The sequence below is a fragment of the Scomber scombrus genome, chromosome 4 (assembly GCF_963691925.1).
Source record: "Scomber scombrus chromosome 4, fScoSco1.1, whole genome shotgun sequence".
Classification (NCBI taxonomy): Eukaryota; Metazoa; Chordata; class Actinopteri; order Scombriformes; family Scombridae; genus Scomber; species Scomber scombrus.
In genome coordinates this window covers 11768472-11790315 of record NC_084973.1, presented here as the reverse complement: position 1 = coordinate 11790315, position 21844 = coordinate 11768472, and the positions used below count along the sequence as shown (strand labels likewise).

The following is a 21844-nucleotide window of genomic DNA, read 5'->3' as shown; positions in this document are numbered from 1 at the left end:
TCCTTGTTTTAGTTTTTCTTTTCCTTTAGTGCTTTCAGAATCAAAATAGTTGATTTAGATTTCCATTACCTGGTGAAGTAATTAGAACATGCTTGTCAATAAGTTTTATAGGCTGCAATGGGTGGTAAAATAGCAGATCTATGACTTTTAGTGTGTGACATGCTTGACAGAGTAATTACGGATATGAGTCCAGCACTGTAATTTGCCCTGTTTGACTGTGTTGTGCTCTCATCAGCCAAACTACATGACAAAAATATTTCCCTCTTGCCTCATTTAGCATGGGATGAATCTAAAGTTCATATCACAGTGCCTAGCTGCATGTTACTTCAGAGTACCTGTTCGTGGTAGTTACTGTGTTTGAGCATGTGCATTTGCAGAAATGCTTTCATGGCAGTGAGTAGGTGTATGTGTGTAAAGCCACCACTAGAAAGTGTTGAAAGCCTCAGCTAGCAAGATCGCATCCAGGGTGACTAATAAGCTTAACATGAGCACGGCTGTGTTCGCAAGCATGGTGCGGTGAAAGAAGTCTTCAATGTTGAGAGAAATGCAGAAATGGTTCCCTGGGCTGCTACTAATTCCTTCACCCCCCTCAAGCTCCAATCAGACTGTGAACTATCTTACTGTTAGCTATGGCTTCATAGCAGTTCCAAACCGCAAAAGTACAAGGCTTACCAACAGAGTTCAGGACAGAATGCATTTAAACAGTTTTAGAGTTTATCAGAGAGCTGCTCATTTTTGTATTTTAGAACCCAAAATATAATGCATTGTTCAAGAATGTGCAAGTGACATACAGACATTTATATTCAACGTGCCGAATCTATAGGCTAAAATTTAGATTGCATTGTCACCTTGCATTGTTACCTTTTGTCATCTGTTGATTGTTGATCATTTGATTAAAATACAGAATTGTAATACATTTTTGTATGTTCAAACAGAAAAAGTGTTAATGTGATTATGTAATTATGTAAACTTGTGTTTCATATTCCACTGTGATTCCTCTTAAACCACTGCCTCATAGCTTACTCCTGTTTGGCTACCAAGTAGGGATGTAGTAGCTGTGTGTTTAGGCCTCGAATATGTGTTTGTATCCACATGTGACTTTCCTTTGACCATGTGGCTCCTCGAAGTGTGGATTTATAAGCCACTTCACACTCCACTCCTGTGTGGGAGGGAGGCTGAGTTAAAAATAGGCAGGTTTGGAGGTAGTGAGCAGCCCGCACTGTGTGAGGCGCTTAAGAACACACTGAGGAGTATTGGCATTCTCTTTGCATATCATTTATATGTGTCAATAATCAATCTAAATGTTAAACCAGTGACTGTAGTTGTTATTGGCTCTTTTGAGATCTCAAAAAACATCTTATATAATAGTCTCAGTTGCACCAAGGCGGCAAGAAGCACTGAGTTCATGTATTATACAATAAATAATACAGCATTCTCTGATGAATTAGACTTAAGACATCAAGTGGCTTCAGTTACAAAATCTTTAGCTCATTGACTCTGTGCGTGAATTTACACTGTACATAATAGCTGCATTTGTTTAAAGCCACTATATCTGATTTTTTTAGTTGCTTGGGGGCAATGGAAGCAAACTGTGAACACAACATTATCACCACATTTTAAGTTAAACATATTTGCATACAGTTCCTAATTACACATCCAGCAGTTACAGAGCAATCATTTCTTTGAAGTCGTGTTTCTTGCCACCTGGCTTGGCTCTGTTTCGTTCTCCTCCAACTCATTAGTGAAATATCTGGCTTTTTTGCTGTTAACTGCTCCATTACGTTCACCAACTAGTTCTTAACTTTGTTTGTCATCCAGTGCTGGGCAAGTAGCATACAGCAGGTTTTCAACATTTGCCTGTTGCTGCTCGATTGAACAAACAGTTAAGTTATGGGCCAAATAACAAAAACTGACCTGAAGGAAGCTATAAAACTCATTAGAGCTGACTCAGCAGACTCTGGGGCTAATTTTCTATAGGTTCAATACTATGAGTGAAACCTTTCACATTACAAATAGTAATTTGATGCGTTGTTGCAGATTTATTATTGCAGCTTTATACCATCTCAAAGGGGTACTCAAGCAATAAAGAATTGTACTTTCATAAAATTGGGGACACGCAAGAGACAAATTTATTTTTATTATTCTCAAAATTTGAGCCGAAATGTCCGAACCTTTATTCACTGGTGTACGGAAAGCTCCAAAAACATGGGATTCTACATCCATAATGTAACTGGATTGAATCTTTCATTACACCCTTCTTCAAACTCCATGCCCTCAGGTTGTAACGCAGACCTTTTGTTAAAAATGTCAAGTCTCCAAGCCCAAGCCCATTTCCCCCCAATAATTTCTGAGAAAAATAGCACAGTGACATCACTTGGCTAATTTTCGCAGACTTTAGAAAGGTGCTTTCAAAGCCACAGAAGACATGTTGAACAGTAGTAAATTGACTTTGACATGTTAAATTGGTAGAGCCCATTACACATATTTTCTTACTGGAGGCCTGAAAGCTGCAGGCAATGGACAGGTATGAGCTATTGTACAGTATAATTTGTATAGCGCAAAACATGATGCCTGAAGGGGCCATGTGTATGTTCACAATGCCCGGTATGAAAAACCTGCCTACTGTCGCCTGTAACCTGACACAATTCAAGGTAAATTTGTTTTTTTTCGTATTGTTGTCCCTGCAGTCATTACCTAAAGTAAAGATTTTATTCTGAGTGCTGTCACAATCTGTGTTTTTTCTTACCCAGTTTCACTGTGGCAGATTACCACTCTGCCCTTTGTGACTGCTTGTGAAGGAGGTTTTATAATGCTGCTTGTCTTGAGGAACAATGAGGTTTTATAGCTTCGGCACATTAAGGGGGAAGGGCTGTTATTAATGAAAGTGAGGACCCCCTCACCTGTGAGGTTGGTGACCTCAAGGTGAGTGCCGCAGCCCCCCTTCTATCTCCATTTCATTTTTGGGTGTTCATCCCTCATTCTTTGGTCAGGATTCAATTACTGCTATCTGGCTGACCCTTGACCTTGCCTTCAGCAGAATGAACCACATCTTCTGACCCCCATAGTGGTACCACTGTTAACCTTCCCAATCTCTCGCTCTTCTGCCCTCTCACTGCTGTCCTGTCTACAGAAAAATACCCTATTTCTGTATCCTAAGTATAAAAGTCCACACAATCGTTGCTTTGTGAATTCACTTGATACTAGATCATAAATTCTGTTTAATGTCAAATATTTTTAAATACAGTTTGGCTGCAAAGACAATGAAATTGAAGTTGAGATTATGTCTTCATCATCTGAAATATTTACTTTTCCAGCCCTCTTTTAGAGTTTATATTTTTCTATATTTACAGATCGATCTTTCAACCTCGCTCTAAGCTGCAGTCGATGGTTGTTAAGCCATCACCGTCTCTTAATCACAACACAGATACCTGTTAATTACCAAACGAGTTCAAGTGTTTTTGCTACTTAAACTGGGATTTGAGATTGATACGTTGCTTTGCTCTGGGTCGAGCAGTGAGCAGAGTTGACCATTTAATGAAACGTTGTGGGTTCTGTGCACAGAGGCTGAAGGAGATGAGGAACAGGGAGGATAAAGCTGTGGGTATATTAATAGGCAGCTGCACGGACGACACTGTTTGGTATTGGGTCAGGGATAAAGCATGAACTTGTAAACTCACAGAGGGACCTCTCTTCCTTCCCTCCCTCCCTCTCGCTAACTCGCTCTCGCCCTTCGTAGTGTCATCAGTTAGAAGAGCTGGGCTCGATAGCCCAGGCAGCTCTACGAGAGCAGCGATTAGACATCTCTCTGATTCTCATCCCCAGCAGAGTTCACTCAAAGGTAAGCCAGTAGTTTACATCCTCAGAGATACTGGTCTTCCTCTGCCTTTGTTCTTCGCATTCTTTTGTTTTGCAAATACTGTATCTATTCGATGCTATTGGCATGGAGTGGGAGTTTCATGCCATGAAAATAAAAGTGTTTAAAAATGAATTTTAACAAACTACACCTGCAATTGTATAACATAATAAGGAAGAGGCATTTAGTTAGTCCCTTGTCAATCCATATAGGTGTCACAGAAAAGAGTGCCCACCCTGTTCCTCTCTAACACTGACCAGTAGCTGTGACAAAGACGCCCAGTCGGCTTCAGGATTTATTCCAGCTGCCTGGCGTCTAAGGTGTGGTCCCAGTACGTCGTTTTGCTGTGATCACAGCAGGCAGTGGGAGGTTAATCCCAAGAGAATGCAGGCTCAATCTCCCCCCGCCTCCAGCCTGCACCCAGGGCCCTCACATCCCCTGCTTTATAATGGCCCAATGAAGCTCTGTGGTCTTTGGCCGACACCTACCCAGATTTCACTTCTGCTCTGCACCCTGGGATTAGCGTGACATTTTTAAAGTCCCGTAGATACTAAATAACATTACAGAGCATAACAGATTGAGCATACTGACCTTCCACCTCTTGTACAATATAAAATGAAGTAGATAAAAGAGATTAAACACAGAATCATTAAACAGTTTGTCTAATCAAATAGATTTGTGTGTGCCCCAAAATATAGAAAATTATCTGTCATTAGTAATGTATTTGATTATTTGCAGTGTAAAAGCAAATAATTAAATTTCTAATTATCATCAAGGCTCAAAAGTTTACTCATTAGTATTAGTGATTAATACTTATAAGGTAGAGCTTCAGCATAATTTTGGAAAATGTGTGCCTAACAGTATCCAGCTATGAGAATTAGCTCTGTTAAAACATGTTTTGATATACATTTAGTTTGTTTAAGCCCTGATGAATTATTTCAGATGGCAGGATATGCATCTGTTTTTCCCTGGAGTCTTTCACACATATCTGTGCGTAATTAATGTGGATTTTGACAGATGGAGAGAAAAATGTCCTTGTAAGAGAGAAGGGTACATGCCACAATGTGTGAAGTGCAAGCATGGAGGGAGCCTCTTGTATTATTTGATAAGTCAACCACTAAATATGTGTAGAAATCATTGAAATTCAGTGCCCACCATAAATAGGCTGTGCATTTGTTGTTACAGTTGGAAATTAATGTGAAATGTTCTTAATGTTGTTCTAAATTTGGCTTAAGGAAAGCTAATTCCGTCCTGTTCAGTGTTTCTCCATACATGGTAAGTTTCGTGAAATATCCAATAAAGTGCTATGTCTTTCAGTGATAATTGTGACTGGAGGTCATTTTTAATTTAAATGCTTAAATTGCCTTTGAGTCTGTGTGTATATGTGTGTTTGTGTGTGTGTGTGTGTGTGTGTGTGTGTGTGTGTGTGTGTGTGTGTGTGTGTGTGTGTGTGTGTGTGTGTGTGTGTGTGTGTGTGTCTGTGTCTGTGTCTGTGTGTCTGCATGCGTGCGAGAGTGTGTGCATGCATATGATTGTGTGTGTGTGTTGTTTGAAGCCATGTTATTTTTGAATGCATCAGACTTAAATATTAGTGTAACTACATTATCACAGTGTCTTTGCCTGGTAGCAAATATGTACAAATGAGGATTACAACTCTTGAGAAGGCAACAGGTCATGGTTGGTAAGCTGCCCGGGGGGGGTCACTGATATAGAGTCACTTTTGACAGGCTGTGGAGGAGGCTCTATTGTTGCTGGTGTGTCTGGATGTTACCTGCAGGCACTATCACTGAGACTACAGTATTATCCTATTATTAGGCTTAGTTGTTTACGCTTATTACTGCTTGTCAGGTAGGCAGAGAATCCTTCTGAAAATGAGCATCTGCAGAAAAATACATGACTACTTCTTTATCACATTCAAGTACATCGGCTTAGGATAATTTTTCGAGGCCTTTAAGAATGTCTTGATAGGACACAACAAACAAAAATTTAAGCAAGCTTTATGTTTACACAGGAGTATTTCATTCTATGAAATGTTTCATTGCACCACAATTTTGTTTGGCAGCGTGAGTATGTAGGAAAAGCTGCATCTGTTTTATATGTATTAAAGCTGATAACATTATGTTTCAATAGTACTTATACAGTAAGAGGACATTGTGGATTGAAACAGCTTCGATTAATGTCTCTGTTTGTAGAGAAAGTGAACAAAATAAAAAAAGCCCATCATATGGTCTGGCAGATTTTGGGCACAGGACCAGGGATGACAAATGTGCTCTCGCAATAATTCAATCTGCTCTCATAATTCTCTAACTTTTAGGGACAGACAGAATGAATTTTTTTCCGGCAATTAAGCCGCCAAGTCAGCGTCCAATAACTGTGATCAAGTGCTAGTTAAGATGCTTTTTCTCTCACTTTATCTATTGACAGATTGAGGGATATAAAGATACTGAATAAGTGGCAGAAAGTTACTGTGAATATGTTAACGAGAGGAAGTGGTATTGGATCCAAAACATTGTCATTTTATTGATGTCACAGTAATGATTTAAGGAATAATATACAAAGAGAGCTGTACTTTTGCTATAAATTGAGTGTAGTGCAGTAGGTGATTAGCATGGCTGCAATTCTAATATGTGCTGTTGCCTTATATAAACAGTTTTACTTCATGCTTTATTTTAACAACATTGTCTCATGTTAACATTTTTTTCTCCAAGTAACATTTTAGCTTTGACAGCTGAAGTAAGACTGTGTTATAATTATGTGTCAAGCCACAAAAGGCAAACCCAGCCTTCTGGTATCAACTGGCTCTGTGAGCCTTGTGACAACACAAACAACTGAAAAATTCAACCACAAAATGTGAATAAGATAAAATTCACACTTTTTGCAGGTACAATAAGTTTAAACTAACAAAGCAATGATATTGTGAAACATCTGTTTTGAAATATTTATAATAAGTATTATTAGATGCAGTCATGGCTGTCATGCCTTGGGCAAAGTGAAGTACAAACAGCACATTGTTGCATTGAGAAAGTGAAAGGGATCACCTACTGCTGTTACTGGAACTGCCTCTGGGCCAATCACAATGTGTGTGGTACTCTAGTAAACGTTATAACATATGAATCTCCTTCTGTTTGCAGAAAAAGATGTATGTTCTGGTGATGGTTGATCCTGATGCTCCAAGTCGCACAAAACCAACATCTGCTCACTGGAGGCACTGGCTAGTCGTGAACATACAGGTACAGTAAGTCTGCAGTAACCTCTGCGCACTTAAAAACAGCCTCATGTGTTTTGGTGATAGGGACACGGGCAGCATTTGTTATTGGATTAGGAACTCATGTGGTACACATTTATGAAGTACTGGTTGGATATTTTGTTCTTGAAAATTGTGCATTTTCATAATCTCAGGGTCTCACTTGGCATGTCTTGTGTTTACATCTGCACTGGGGCCGATCGCAAGGCTGAAAAATTATGAATGGTTTTTAAGCCTAACTTGGTGAAAATAGGATGCCAAGTTCAAAAATGTTAATTTTTCATATCATGTATCTTGTGCAATAAATGCCTGTGACAAAAGTGTGGGAGTAAGTCTTTCTAAATGGCTGTGAAAGTTTGCAAGGCCCTGTCAGCAGCAATTTCCCTCTGCTGCAGAGAGCCTGGGACGTGTCAATGCAGGCGTGTGAGACTGAGATTGAGGAGAGCAGCATGCGAGGCGCACACTCTTTCTCCCATAGAGCTCCAGTCCCTCAGCTCCCCCTCCAGTGGAGAGATCTTGGCAGAGTGTCCTCCCTTCATCTGTTCCCCCAGGCAGAGCAGCTCCCCCAATGATCCACACTTCTCCATATTTTACACCCCCGAAATGGGCACAGCTCCGATCCCCTTATTTCTCTTCATATTTCACTCCTTTTTATCCATTCGTTTGTGTGTTTTCACATTCTTGCATTCTAACGCCAAATGCGTGTTGAGTTGTTGATTGCCTCAAATATTTGGAGGTTTGCAGACATTTTATAATCCCGCGGGAACCGGGAGATCAACCCAGTAGATTAAGACTAGTGGTCTGAAAAACAACCACACAAAGACGCTTCAGCGATGTATCACTGCTCCCGTTTCATTTTATAAGGCGTAGTTGTACACTAAGTAAATGCCACATTGATTCAAAGATCCAAATGTGATGTATCTGGGATATATACTTCAGTAAACCAACAATAGTCATAAATTCGATTTTTTCTGATTCAGCTCATCTGTGCTGTACTCAAGATAAGATTTATGCAACCACAGTCCTGCTGTCTTTTAGAAAAACATGAATAATTACCTCTTATGACTTCCATACATCAACATTATACAAAAAATAAGTAATTTCCACTTTGTAAAATTGCATCAGGCATCACCTTTGCTTCTTATTTTTAAGCCCATAAAGTCTGTCTGGCCGCTTGACCAGCTGTGAATAAACAAATATCTTTCAAGTGCTCAGACAGACCACATTCTCTCCAGCAATTCAATTTCCTGTCACTTGTGTGGGTGTTGACCTGGCTTGCCCATGTACGGATTGGCCAATGTGACGGGATGTTTTTCTGATTGTGACTGGTGGTTGGTCAGAAGGGTTAATGAGCCTTTTGAGTGATGCCAACCCATAGTGGGAGGTGTTTAATTGACCAGGGTGGGTAGGTCACATCACACAACCTGAGTTTTGGTTTTTCAAGTGTCAAGGTGAACGTATTGGATTATGTTTCAGTGCAGTTGTGATTTTGACAGCAATGTAGGTCAATTTATGAATTACTGCATATATGTTATACTGAAAAAAAGACCAAACTAGTGAACAGATATGACTATGATATGATTTGTTCATTTTCTATAATTTTGTTCCGTCTGTTTATAAGGTAAAGAGACTGATGAGTGTTGTAGAGTAACATGTATTGCATCACTTTTTCTGATAATGCGTTTGGTAGATTGTGTTGTAAAGATAAATAGTTTCTGCATCTGAGGTCAAGTGTCATGCTATCAAATGTCAAATGGATCAATGTTTTGATCCTCACTCGTCAAACAATACGAGCTGCTGTAGCAAAATAGCTTTCATATATATATATATATATATATATATATATATATATATATATATATATATATATATATATATATTCATTAGTCCAAGGTCATGTAGTGTTGCCCTTGTTTGCAGATGTTTCCATAATTAGTGTGTATTCGTTATCCGTAGCCACAGTTATGAGGGTAAAAGGCTTCCTTAAGTCAGCCTAGAGTGAAGTGAGGTCAGGCTGAACTGAGCAACACAGCACTGCAGATTTACCCTGATTCTTCATCTGAGGTCTCATTAGGGAGACAATGGTAACAGAACAAGGACACACTAGACTTCCCTGTGCATTACAGACGCATCCCTCACCTTGCTTTGAGCTACATTACGTAGCTCTGGCTCTTCACTTATCAAAACGTGCTGAGGATCTCTTCCCTGTGTCTCAGCCATGCCAAACCGCCTTGAACTACGATGAGAGCTATTTGGGGGCCTAATATTTGTTGCCACATAATGTGGCAATACAGCGTTTCACATGTATACAGTATTTATCCAGTGTACAGCCGTATGTGAAGCAGAATTTAACCAGAAGTGAAAGATCTCACTGTGTCACTGTAATGTTCAGGCACATTACTTTATTAGCTATATAAACAGGAAAGTTTAATGGTGTATCTGAAGAGAATAGGATTTGTTTGTTATGTGGTTTAGGTGTGATCAAAGATGCTCAGGGTGTGATGATTGGCCTTAATTTCTGATCACTTCTTTTGGATGGATGATTTTTTTTTAAAATGACTTTGACATTTTAGCCCACATTGCAGACTGAGCTGGATTCAAGTTGCCTCTACTGGCATTCAGTTGGCAAGGGCACAAGGTGAACATGGTCCAGGTGTGACACTGATGACATTTTTTTTTAAATAGCAAAGCAATATTTGGATCAGTTTTTGATTTTTAGAAGCTATAAAATTCCTGTTGAATTGAATTTTCAGAAAGTATTGTAACATTTTAAAAAACAATCATTTTTATTATCGATGAATCTGTTGATTATTTTATCGATAGTTGTGTAATCTGTCACCAAGCCCAAGATCCAACTTGAAATGTCTTCTTTTGTCCTGACCAACAGTCCACAACTCAAAGATATTCAGTTTACTATAGTGGAAGACTAAAGAAACCAGAAAATATTCACCTTTAAGAAGCTGGAACAAGATCATTTTTGCATTTATTCTTAAAAAATGACTTAAAGCAATTAATTGATTATCAAAATAGTTGGCAATGAATGCAACTAATCAACTAATTGACTAATCATTGCAGCTTGAATTACATTTCAGTACTTTGTGGGTGAATTACTGATTGACAATCATTTTGAGTTTCTGAATTAATTTTGAAGTTTGAAGTTTTTATTTTGCACAATAATAAGACAAAAAGGAAAAAGATAAAGAAATAGCAACAAAAGAAAGGTGCAAGGTAGCGGCAAGAAACCCCAAAGGGCTTATACAGGGCCTCTACCTATATTAAAATTCACAAGTTAAATTAAAAACAAGTAACTATGAAATAGAAAAAGAAAAAAATAATTACCATAAAAATAAAGCAAAAGTGTAGAAATTTGTGTGTGTGTGTGTGTGTGTGTGTGTGTGTGTGCATGCGTGTGTGTGCACACACGCCTGTGTATGAGTGTGTGTACTACTTAGCAATCAGAGCAGCCCCTAAACTCCTCTTATATGTGTTAAAAGAGGAGAACTGTATGGAACTATTGACCAAGGGTAGTACGATACTGAGGAGGGTGAAGTTTTGTCAATTGTCTAGTATTGTACTTATGTAATTGTGAGTTAACTTGGAAATATTCACTGAAAGGTTTAGGAATGGAATTTGGAATATACATATACTTAAAGATAAAAATGCATATTTGGTATATATTGATCTGAAAAATTGTCATTATCTTGAGTTTTTGGAAAAGGGGAGCAGAAAGATCTAGGCGTTTTGAAAATGTGGCAGTTCTAACAAATCTTTTCTGAACTAGATAAATACTATGGAGGTTGGAGGCATATGTACTGGCCCAAACAATGTTGCAGTATATGAGGTGTGGATAAATCAAGCTATAATATAAAGTAAGTAAACAGTTCTGATTAACCAGGTCACGAATTTTCCTGATGACACCAAGCGATCTGGTAACTTTACCACCTACCAGGTTGATGTGCTCTTTCCAGCTTAATCTCTCATCAACCAGTACTCCTAAAAAATTTGTGGAAGTAACCTGGGAAATTTCTGTTCCATTGATTATAATTTTAGTTTCATCTTTGCAGTATTTCTTGTTTTTTATTAGCAAATATAATAAAATTAGACTTTTTTATATTTAGAGATAATTTATTAGATTGAAACCATTTTGAAATTTGTTCCATTCCACTGTTAGCATCGGATATAAGTGAATTAAGATTTTTATTTGTGAAGATCACATTGGTGTCATCAGCAAAAAGTATGGGAAGTAAGGTGGAAGATACAGCAGGAAGATCATTAATATATATGAGGAACAGCAACGGTCCCAGAATAGAACCTTGAGGGACTCCACACATTATTTTAGTCCTACCTGATACTGAGCCATTCGCAAATACATATTGTTCTCTATCATATACATAGCTGTACAACCATTTCAAAGTGAGTTCATGAAAACCATAGTGCTTCAGTTATTTTATTAAAATTCATGATTGACTGTATCAAGACAAATCTAAAAAGATACCAAGAGCAAATTCATTATTATTCATAGCTGTATATATTTTGTCAACAAGTTGTAATAGGGCCATGTATGCCGAGTGTTTCTTTCTAAACCCATATTGGTGTTCATAGAGGATATTTTGTGCATCTAAATGTTCTAATATACGCTTGTAGACCAGTTTCTCTAAAACCTTTGAAAAACAGGGCAGAATTGATATTGGACGGTAGTTTGTGAAGCTACTAGGATCCCCAGATTTAAAAAGAGGAATCATTTTAGCGACTTTCATACTTTTAGGAACAACTCCATTTTCCATAGACTTTCCACAGATGTATGTGAGTGGTTGTACAATATGAGAACTAACCTCCTTAAGCAGTGATGCACTTATTTCATCATGACCTGCTGCAGAATTATTGAGATCAGCTATTATTTCCTGTACTTCAGTAGCACTTGGTGGATCCAATTGCAATACAGAGGGATAATGACCACGCAAATAGTCAAGTGGACTTCCAGCTGACTTCTTGATTCTACTAGAGAGAGAAACACCCACATTAACAAAAAAGTGATTAAAACTACAGGATATATCATACGGATTGTTTATTATTCTCCCGTCACTCAAAAATTGTGATGGTAGTGCAGAAGTTGCTTTCGTTTTATTTAATAATTGATTGATGATTTTCCAAGTGGATCTAATATTACTAGCAGATTCCTTAAATTTCTGAGCAAAGTAATAATTTTTTGATATACGAAGTAAGTGGGTAAATTAGTTTTTATATTTCTTGTAATTTGTAGAATTTAAGAGACATGGGTTTGATAAGAATTTTTTATATAATTTGTTTTTTTTGACAGAAGATTTTTTTAAGCCAGTAGTAAACCAAGGTTTGCCATGATCAAAGTCCCTCTTTTTATCATATTTGACCAGGGGAAAACATTCATGGAAGACTGAATTAAATTAGTCCATAAAGATTTGATAGGCTGTTTCTACATCAGATTTAAAACGATCCGTATTTTTCTTGTTGAACAATCTGCATTTGTAATCATTAGATGTCTGTTTGTTTGCATTAGCAAATGTAAACTGAAATATTAGGAAATTATCTGAAATATCTGCATAGAGAACACCACTTTGAGTTTTATGACCTAAAGAGTTTGTAAAAATGTTATCAATTAGAGTAGCAGAAGTACTTGTTCTATAATAAGCTTAAAGCAAATAACAATAACAAATACCCACTTTTGTAATAAACTTAACCAGGTAAACAAGTAACCTGGTAAAAAAAAATAAGACTAAGAAAGATTTTTAGAACACTAAAGCTACCATTTCATGAAGGAACCTTTTAGTTACAGATTTTATTTGCAGAGCATGGGACAGAAAGCAAAGTTCTTTGTTTGCATTGTAATGTTACTATGTAAGAACTTGTGAATTTGTCTGACAGACTGGCATCTTGTCAATCCACAAGGGTTGGCCGCTTGTATGTGCTTGACACTATAAATTACTAACTCACTCAGTAACTAACTAACTAACTTTAGATATAGATATAGATAAAACACATATTTAGAAATATGCAGAATAAGCATGAGTAAAATCATCATATTTTAATGTTTACGTCAGGTGTCAAATCTTTTATTTAATTGCCTGTATCACTTGTCACATCATTACTTTTGACTGCCAAGAACAATTTACTCCAACAGTTAAGTGTAAACCGTCTTCTCCCTCCAGCTGTCCGGTTTCTTTCAGAACTCACATTATTAGATACTATATGCATTTTCATCACAACTGCCCACTTTCAATGATCCCACGAGCTACAGACACAGTAATTTAGAATCTTCTGCAACACACTCTGTGTTTTACATCAATTATGGACAATTACCAAAATAACCATCAACAGATTGTCGTCTCGCTCTCGAAGTCGAAATCCAGATTGTGAGCCTCTCCCTCCCTCTCTCTGCTCTCCCAGAGTCTAAATCAATGCAGATGTTCCGGTATGGTCTCGCAGCGATAATTACTGTAACAAGCAAATCATTAGTATCTGAATAGAGGCAGCTTATATAAATACAGCACTGGGTGTTACTTTTACTTGTTAATACTTATTCTCTCATTATAGTTTTGGCGGTTTGTGAGTCAACATGATGCAATATGAACTTAAAAAACAGTGGTACGCTTAATGCTCTTTCCTGCTCTGAGAAAAGCCAAGGTGTTCATTATCGCTGTAAAATCCCATTTAAACAGAGATGTATAGCCTTAGGTTTTTATGGATTTTCTCGTACTTTTTATTATGTATGAAGTTTCTCTGCTAGGTTTGTCTCCGTGAAAGGTTTTAATTTTCTGACATACCTAACTTTTTCTATACTTATGCTGTGCAGAAAAGTTAACATGAAGGTAATTATTGAATTATCTGTGTGCAATTTTTTTTTAAATGAAATGGTTGCATACAAAATCAATTGTGCACATGTTTATATTCCATTTTTAGACCAGAAGCAAAAGTAATAAAGCTATAAACCTTTTTGTTGTTGTTGTTGTTGTCATTCAACTGAACTGAATAGCAATTTAATTATAGACGTTTTTTGAGGTACATTTTAAACATGACAAGAAATTCATGACCTGTTCAGGCTGTGGTCTTTCAGTTATAATAGTCCTAGATTCACTTCATAAAGGTCTGTGGATTGGAAGCATCATATGTTTCTTAACTTCCTCTCTCTGGCTAATTGAAGGCCAGTTGGACTGTTCAGCATGCAGCATGCTGTGCTCATTATTATGGTGCATGAGGGATATGCATGCTTTAACATCCATCTCTGTTGTATCGGCTCCCAAAGGAGGACAGAGCCTGTGTTCTGCTGCTGGTCCGGCAAATACAAACAGTGAAGTATTGTGACTGTATCAGACCAGCTGGCTTTGTGTTTGTGAATTGTGCGGCCTGCAGAGATCGTCTGCTCCACACCTCAAGATGTCCTTTAACTGCAAACTATTAGGCGTGTAACACATTATTGCATTTTGCTTAATGTTTTGCTGTTAGGATTAACACTGGTGTTATTTTGTCCTTTTGTTATAGTCAACAATTTCTGTGAACAAAAAACTAATTTACCGCACAAAAGGCGTAATTATGTAATAAAGGAATATCTCATCCTATCTAAAAATAAGGCTCTTTTAGTTGTGGGGAGATGACAGTGGGGTTTTATTGCAAAGAGGCATTAGATTGTAAGACTATGGGTATCTAAACAATATTTGTTGGTAGAGCAAATTTATTGTATTTTTTTCTCTTTTCCAGAGATTTATTGATAACATTAAACTGATTTAGTAACGCCTGGCTTATCTTTAAAAAGTGTAACCATAAGTCAGTAAGACAAGTCCTCATAGTCAGACACATTTCTACATCCACACTGAGTGTCTAGATTATATTTCTCACACTTGTGAAATTACAGTTAATATGAAGTTTTGCAAAAAAAACAGTCTCATTGTAAAGCATCAGTGTCTGAACAGCAGCAAATGATAGTACTGAGTGATTGAAATTACATTTTTAACCTCTACAGTAGCCTCAGAGTTTGTTTTAGCAAAATACCTATCCAATATTGCAAATAAACATACATAATTGCATTGTTCTTTATCCTGTAATTATCTCTACTGTGGCATGTTATGATTTAAGCGTTTATTTTTGACAGACAGCTGCCCCCATATGGAAGCCAAAAACAATTTCCCAGAGGCCAGCCGAACCATAGCTAGCTTCATTGTGAGAACAAAGAGCCATTGGTATTATTCATAATTAAACTCTTATTGTGTACTCTGCTGAATATTTCCATTCTTCTGCTTCTCTCCTGCTCACTCTCGTTTCCCCTCTCGGTACTTTGCACCTCGTGCTGGGAACATCTGTCTGGCGTCAGAGTGGAGCCTGGCTGTGCAGATTGGAGCAGGTAGAGGAGCACATTGTAGCCCAGCTAATGATGAGAGTGTCTGCCCTCTCTCTTGGAGGAGACGCAAGCTGCTGCTTCACGCTCGCTCACTCCACTCATACGCCCAGGGAAACAGATTTCCAAACATATGCAGTATGTTTTTAATCCAGTTGAGCACTTCATTTCCCAGCAAACACAAATAACCTTACGGGACATCCATATCTTATGACAAGGGGGTGGGCGCAAAGGAATTGAACAATTTTCCTTTTTAATGTGATTTTTTTCCCTCCAAAGTTGCTAAACATGCTCATAACCCAGGTTAACAGTTTGCTTGTTTATGGTTTCACAAACTTTTACACAGAAGTGCCTCCTGGCTCCAAGTCATATGAAGCAACTTTATCCAATCTAAACTCCACTCGGTGCACCTGTTGTCATCCTTTGTTTAAACTTAAACTGACAGCATAAACACATGTTTTTTGTGTGAAGTGTCTTAAAGAATTTGAACAGATTGTTGTCAATAATACATATATATTGGAAAAGTAAGTAAACTAAGCATATGTGTACGTGAGAAAGAGTTATGCCAAAACTGAAAGAAAGTTTTTTTAGGTTTGGAAAATGTGAACTGAAACAGTAAATGATCATTAAGCCTATACAACTTGTACATTTTATATTCTAGCTCAAATCAGAGGTTTGACCCTGATAAAGTTTAGATGCAGGTCATTCACCCTTTTTCATAACAATCAAAACCCTCCCTTGGTGTAATTCAACAATAGCCCTTAACATGGAAGCCCAGCTGGAGGTGCTTAACATTTAGAGCGGTACTCATCCTGCTGTCAGCTACAGCCAGACAAATGTCAGAGGTGACACTACATGGAGTTCAGCTTTTGGAAGTCATTCGTTCACTAAATTTCCTCAAACTCTCCCTCCAGCCTCTCAGCTGGATTGCTAGTGTTCGTTAAATTGGCTTTTGTAGCTTTTTAGTTGTACTCCTTAATATGTATGTTGTATGTTCATCTGCATTCGTGGATATGTGTGCATGATGAAAAGAGAGAGCAGAAATGAGTGATTTGTCAGGTGACTTCATACCTGGACATGCTGTCACTGTGGTCGTGTCTCTATTGCTCTGCTACATTTGGACCCCTCTGGTCTTGTGTACAAACACCCTGTTATAATATTATCGATCTTCTCTTACTTGCAGCTTATTAACAAACAGGTTCTCCTTCAGTGTGGGCTGCTGCTCTCAATGTTCTCCGCCACCTAAAGGGAGAATTACATAAGAATCCTCCGCTCAATTGTCAGCTCCATCCCCCGTCCACATACAACAAACACACACACACGCATACACTCTCAGTACTGTAGCTGATAACCTACCAAGCCATCTCTATAACAACTGACCTCCCTGCTATGGTTGCCGTGGTGAGATGGTTGAGGAGGTTTCACTGCATGAAGAATGTGAGCTGCTATGGTTTCAGAAGTCGTGAATGCTGTTTGGACAGCGAGCGAATAATCATCCATAAATCATGGATTTTACAAGTTGCTTAACAGTTTTTTCTACAAAAGCCAAATTCTTGTTGAATATGCCACATATTATATAATGTTTTCTCTTTTGTCTCAACTGAGAGAAATGTATTAATCTCTCACACATTTATTCAAGAAAGTAGGCCTACTGTGTGTCAGTGTGCAACCTTCATTTTACCCTACATACTGTCCTGGATATATCACGATTACTCTCCAAGAAAACAAGGACAACCTGGAAAGCCCTCTTTGATCCAGTCTGTCACACCATAGCCTAGTGGGGGAAAACAAAGAACAGATTGGACCTTCTCCATGCAAATGCAGTTTAAAAACCAGTAGCTCTGCACGCATAAAGGCGCTTCTTTTAATATGTGCCCCCTTTCTTCACACCCACGACCATTGTGTATAAAATCCAGTTTTTCCTGAAAAGATTTCTAGTCGCAGCCGCAGACAATGTTCCCCCACACAAGCTGTCGTCTTTGTCATCCCCCCCCCTTCCACCCTCCCCTCCACTTCAGTCAGTAAAGCAGGATCTTTGGCAGTCGGCCCTCCGTTTACATTTTTGCATTTCAGGGTACAGGTGGGGGGCTTTGCCGGAGTCTGCCTACCTGTTCCCCGGTAAACTGGTCAGTTTTGACAGACATGGACAAGGGGAGAAAAAAAAAGTGGGCATGAGAAGCAGGTGGGGGGTGGGGGGGGGGGGGGGGGGGGGGGGGGGGGGGGGGGGGGGAAATGAACAAATGTCAGGGTTAGCAGGGGGTGACTGGGGCTGCGGCTGACGAAACTGCTTCCTCTTAGGGGTGTCTCTTGATAGGGTACAGTGAAGGGGAGTGAGACATGCTGATAAAAACAACTCACTAACAATTATGCTCACCTAAAATAGCCCTTACTTAAGTATATAGCATGCTTGCCAGTTAATTGTACACAAAAACAAAGACTTCATAAAAGACCTCCTGCAGCCAATGTATTTTCTTGTATTTTGGCATGATAATTAAGTGTGACAGCTATGAATGCAAAATTGGCAGATATATTAGTGGCCTGTCTAACTCTACGTACTGATTATGATTGTTTGTATTCCAAAAGTTATACTAAACTATAAAATTAGAAAACCGCAGTATAGCACAAATAACTATATTGTATAATTGGAACTAGTATGACAGTTCACATTGTGTGCAATAAAATTAAGTGCACTGACATACAGTACTAGAAAGAGTGCAGCTGGCTTCTGGTTTAATAAATATACTAAAGTGTTTGACAATTATAGATCGAATCATGGGACAGACTCTATTTTACTGATATTGAATATATTGTGCCTGTCTTTGTGATTAGTGCCAACAATTATGATCGTTGCACTGTAGAGGTTGGTTTATTCTGTGCATATTACAGCCCATATCTGTTCCTAACCAAGCAGCATGGCATTTAATGACAGCATTTCTAATATTCTCAGGAGATCATGCTTTTCGTAATGGCAAGCGAAAAGCCACTGCCAATACAATATGTTGAGTAGAAGCCAATATTTTATCCGTTATACACTTGAATAATTTGTGTATGACTGCTGCATTTCCTCTGAATTGTTCTCTGGATTTCAACTTGTTCTTATTGATATGCTGTAGGACTAACAACCATGAAATCTACTAAGACCTCTGATCTGTACTATTGACCATTATCATAGCCAAGAGGTTTGTTACAATGTGGTATTTTTATGCTACAGTTGGTGAGAAACCTGTTTACATTCCAGGGTGCCGTATAGTTCACTTCTCTCTGCAGCTCAGTCGGATTCCAAAGCACTGTATAGATTTCTTTCAGCTGATGAAATTAAAAAGACAGCAGTGTGTGTGTGGTGTGCCTTCCAGCAACGCGATTTGCCTGCGAGTTCACGATACGGGTTGAGAGGGGAGTTCCTTTGGGGGGGATTAAATAGCTCCCTCTCTTCCTTCCCTCCTCCCCTACCCTCCATACTTGCAGAACACAAACAGCTTGCAGGGCTGTACAGTGCTTGTACAACATGTTTGCCACAGTGCTGCTCACAGGTAACAATAAGCCAAGGTCAAAGGTTAAGAGGGATTGTAGAGCTCAGATTCTTGTGTGTTCCTCTGGCAAACATTGTGCATACAGGCACAGGAAACAGTGCCCATAGTATCGCTGGCAGAAAGAAAGAGTGAGAAACAGAGAGCATGGGTTGGCTTGGAAGAGAGGGGGGGTATCAAAACAAATGAGACCGGAGCCGGTTGCATCAATATATATTAGACTGGTCTATAAGGTTAGGACAGTGTTAGTTTTGAGCTCTTTCCATTAAAGCAATCACACCACCTAGCAGATGACAGTCCTCTCCAGAGAAACTACTAGTCATTTGTTCAACCTGTTTAAAATGACCAATTTTTATGTTATCTTCTTATCAGACGGTGAAAGGAAAGAGTTTGGAAAGTGTCCTCCTACAGTCAGTGTAGGTTTATTCCAGTTTTAATTACCCAACATCCGATCTTTTAATCAGGTAAAAATAGCAAAGAAATCCATTTCAAATAAAAGTCCTGCAAAGTCATGTGTAAGTATAAAGGTGTAAGCAAAGTGTACCATTGTGGAGCAGAATGGCCCCAGTCAGAGTTAAATCATTGTTAATGTTAATGTATTATATGAGAGGGTTGCTGTTATTACTGATGCATGAACATAGAAGGAGCATTTTAATTGTGTAGCTGGTCATGTTGGAGCTAATTTGAACAATTTTATATGCTGTTGGGCAGTGTAATCTATAAAAGTGCAGCGTATTTTATAAACTACTAGTGGCTGATTTAAAAAATTATAATCAGAAAAATAACTGGTAAGAATAGCTAAAAATGTAATATATAAGTATAAAATAGCAGGCAATGAAAATACTAAGTAAAGTACAAGGACCTTACAATTCTATCCAAGTAAAAGGTACCATCCAACACTGCCTAAATTATCCATCTCTTAATAATAAGGGACACAGATCAGAAAATCACAAAACAACATATTGATAACATTGATCATTGATAAGAGGATGTCTGGACCAAGTTATTTTGATCTGCAATTTTATCAATTGCAGACCACTGGAAATAAATTTAAAAAGCATATATTGTTAGATTCTTCTGGAAAGATTTCCTTGTTTTTTTTTTAAAAAATGTAAAGAATCAGAAAAATACCCAGATCTATGCAAATTAATCTTATTTTGTGTAGTCAAAAACTAGATCACGTTGTGCAACTGATTAGCTGGATATCTATCTGAACTCTGACTGCTAGACTTAAGCCATGGTGAAAGTCTACCTTTGTGATACCAGATTTCTGCCTCCGCCAGGCTCTTTGAATGGAAAGGAGATTATCCATTTAATCTCTTAATCATGCATACTGTGTGTACATAGTTGGTCCTGTGCCTAAAACCTCTGTCCTGATCAGATGTATCATAGCCACCTTTTCCGATGTTTCCCTCTAACCCACAGACTAATTCAGGTTAGCACTGACACTTTTACACATGCTCCTCTCCAACTGTCAGTATATTATACCCTTGGTGCCCTGTTAAAATGAAAACCAGAGTAACAGTGCATAAAATGGAATGTGGAAATATGTAGATTTTAAAACACAGCTTTTAAAAATCCCTCATCACCACAAATGTATTCAGAATAAAGGCATTTGTTTCATAACATGAATTAGATTACTGTACATTTTGCACAGTATATGTTCCCCAAAAGTAGGAATTAATAATGAAGATGCTTTTTGGCCTGAAATTGCTATTCAAACAATTATGTACTTAGTTTCTTCCAACAAATGCATTCCACATTATTGTTTTGCCACATAGCAAAGCACCCAAAAGACTAAAACCTTTCATTCCAGCAAAGGCCGCTATTGGTCACCATCAATAAAAGCATAAAAGCATTTATTTCCCACGTTTGTCAAATTAACAGCATACTCCATCTCCCATAGGACTTGTAAGGTTCATTAACCTTTCTGTGAAGTGGGACAGGTTTCCAGCAGTTACCATAACCTCTGTCTCGCTCCTGCCTCAATTATAATAGAAGAATTAAACATCCAACGATTCAAAACAGCAATGCTGCCTCTTAAATCCCTTTGTACCGGCTCTCAGTTGTTAATGACTAAAGACACTGAATGAACTATAGAGTTATCAACAGATATAACAGTGGACATAAGCAAATCAAATGGCTACTCTTAACAGTGGCGATTACTGACTATACATGGACAGTTATTGTTTGGTGGCCATAATTTAATGTTTCTAAAATAATGATTTTTAAAAATGGCATGTTGTCATATATGTTGTTGTCAACACAATGTGGGGTTAATTGAACATAAAACTGTCATTATCAGCTGTGTAGAAACACTAATGGCTGATTCTTAGTTTATTAATCTTTGCAAATTTTGAAATATTTCACCCAAATGTTCCTGTCTGGCTATTCCTTGGCCACCGTCTTTCCAAAGTCAAAAGTATGTACTGACCTTGAACAAATTAAGTGGTCAATTACACGCCTGTTGATCTCTTCTAATTTTTTAATAATTAGATTAATTGTGTGGGCATAGAGTTCCTTCTCTTGTCCACCTACTCCTACTCCTCCTTCATCCTCCTCCTCTTCCTCTCACTTCTTTTTCTCCTCCTCCTCCGTGCCCAGGCCCACAACGTTTCTATCGTCATTTATTTTGTGTCACCATTCACACTTCAAAAACTAGTTTAATTCTATGGCATTGACTGTCTAATAAGCTTAATCTTCCCCACCCACCCCCTTACATCTCCCCCGTCCTCTCATGTATTAATCAAAATCCGGGCACGTGCCTGGATGTATTTGTAGGCATACAGCTCTATTATAATCTATCCGTTTCCTATCTCAATGGATTTCTACTCTCACCATCGGAAACCGCTGTAGCC

At 38.2% G+C, this 21844-nt stretch overlaps 1 protein-coding gene across 1 annotated transcript in view; it reads left to right on the top strand.

The window, feature by feature from the left end:
* Positions 1 to 21844, top strand: part of LOC133979751 (phosphatidylethanolamine-binding protein 4) — a 56219-nt gene that overhangs the window by 18207 nt on the left and 16168 nt on the right. The window contains exon 3 of the mRNA XM_062418345.1: positions 6985 to 7083. Within this exon, the coding sequence (XP_062274329.1) occupies positions 6985 to 7083 (99 nt within the window). The remainder of the gene's footprint in view (positions 1 to 6984; positions 7084 to 21844) is intronic.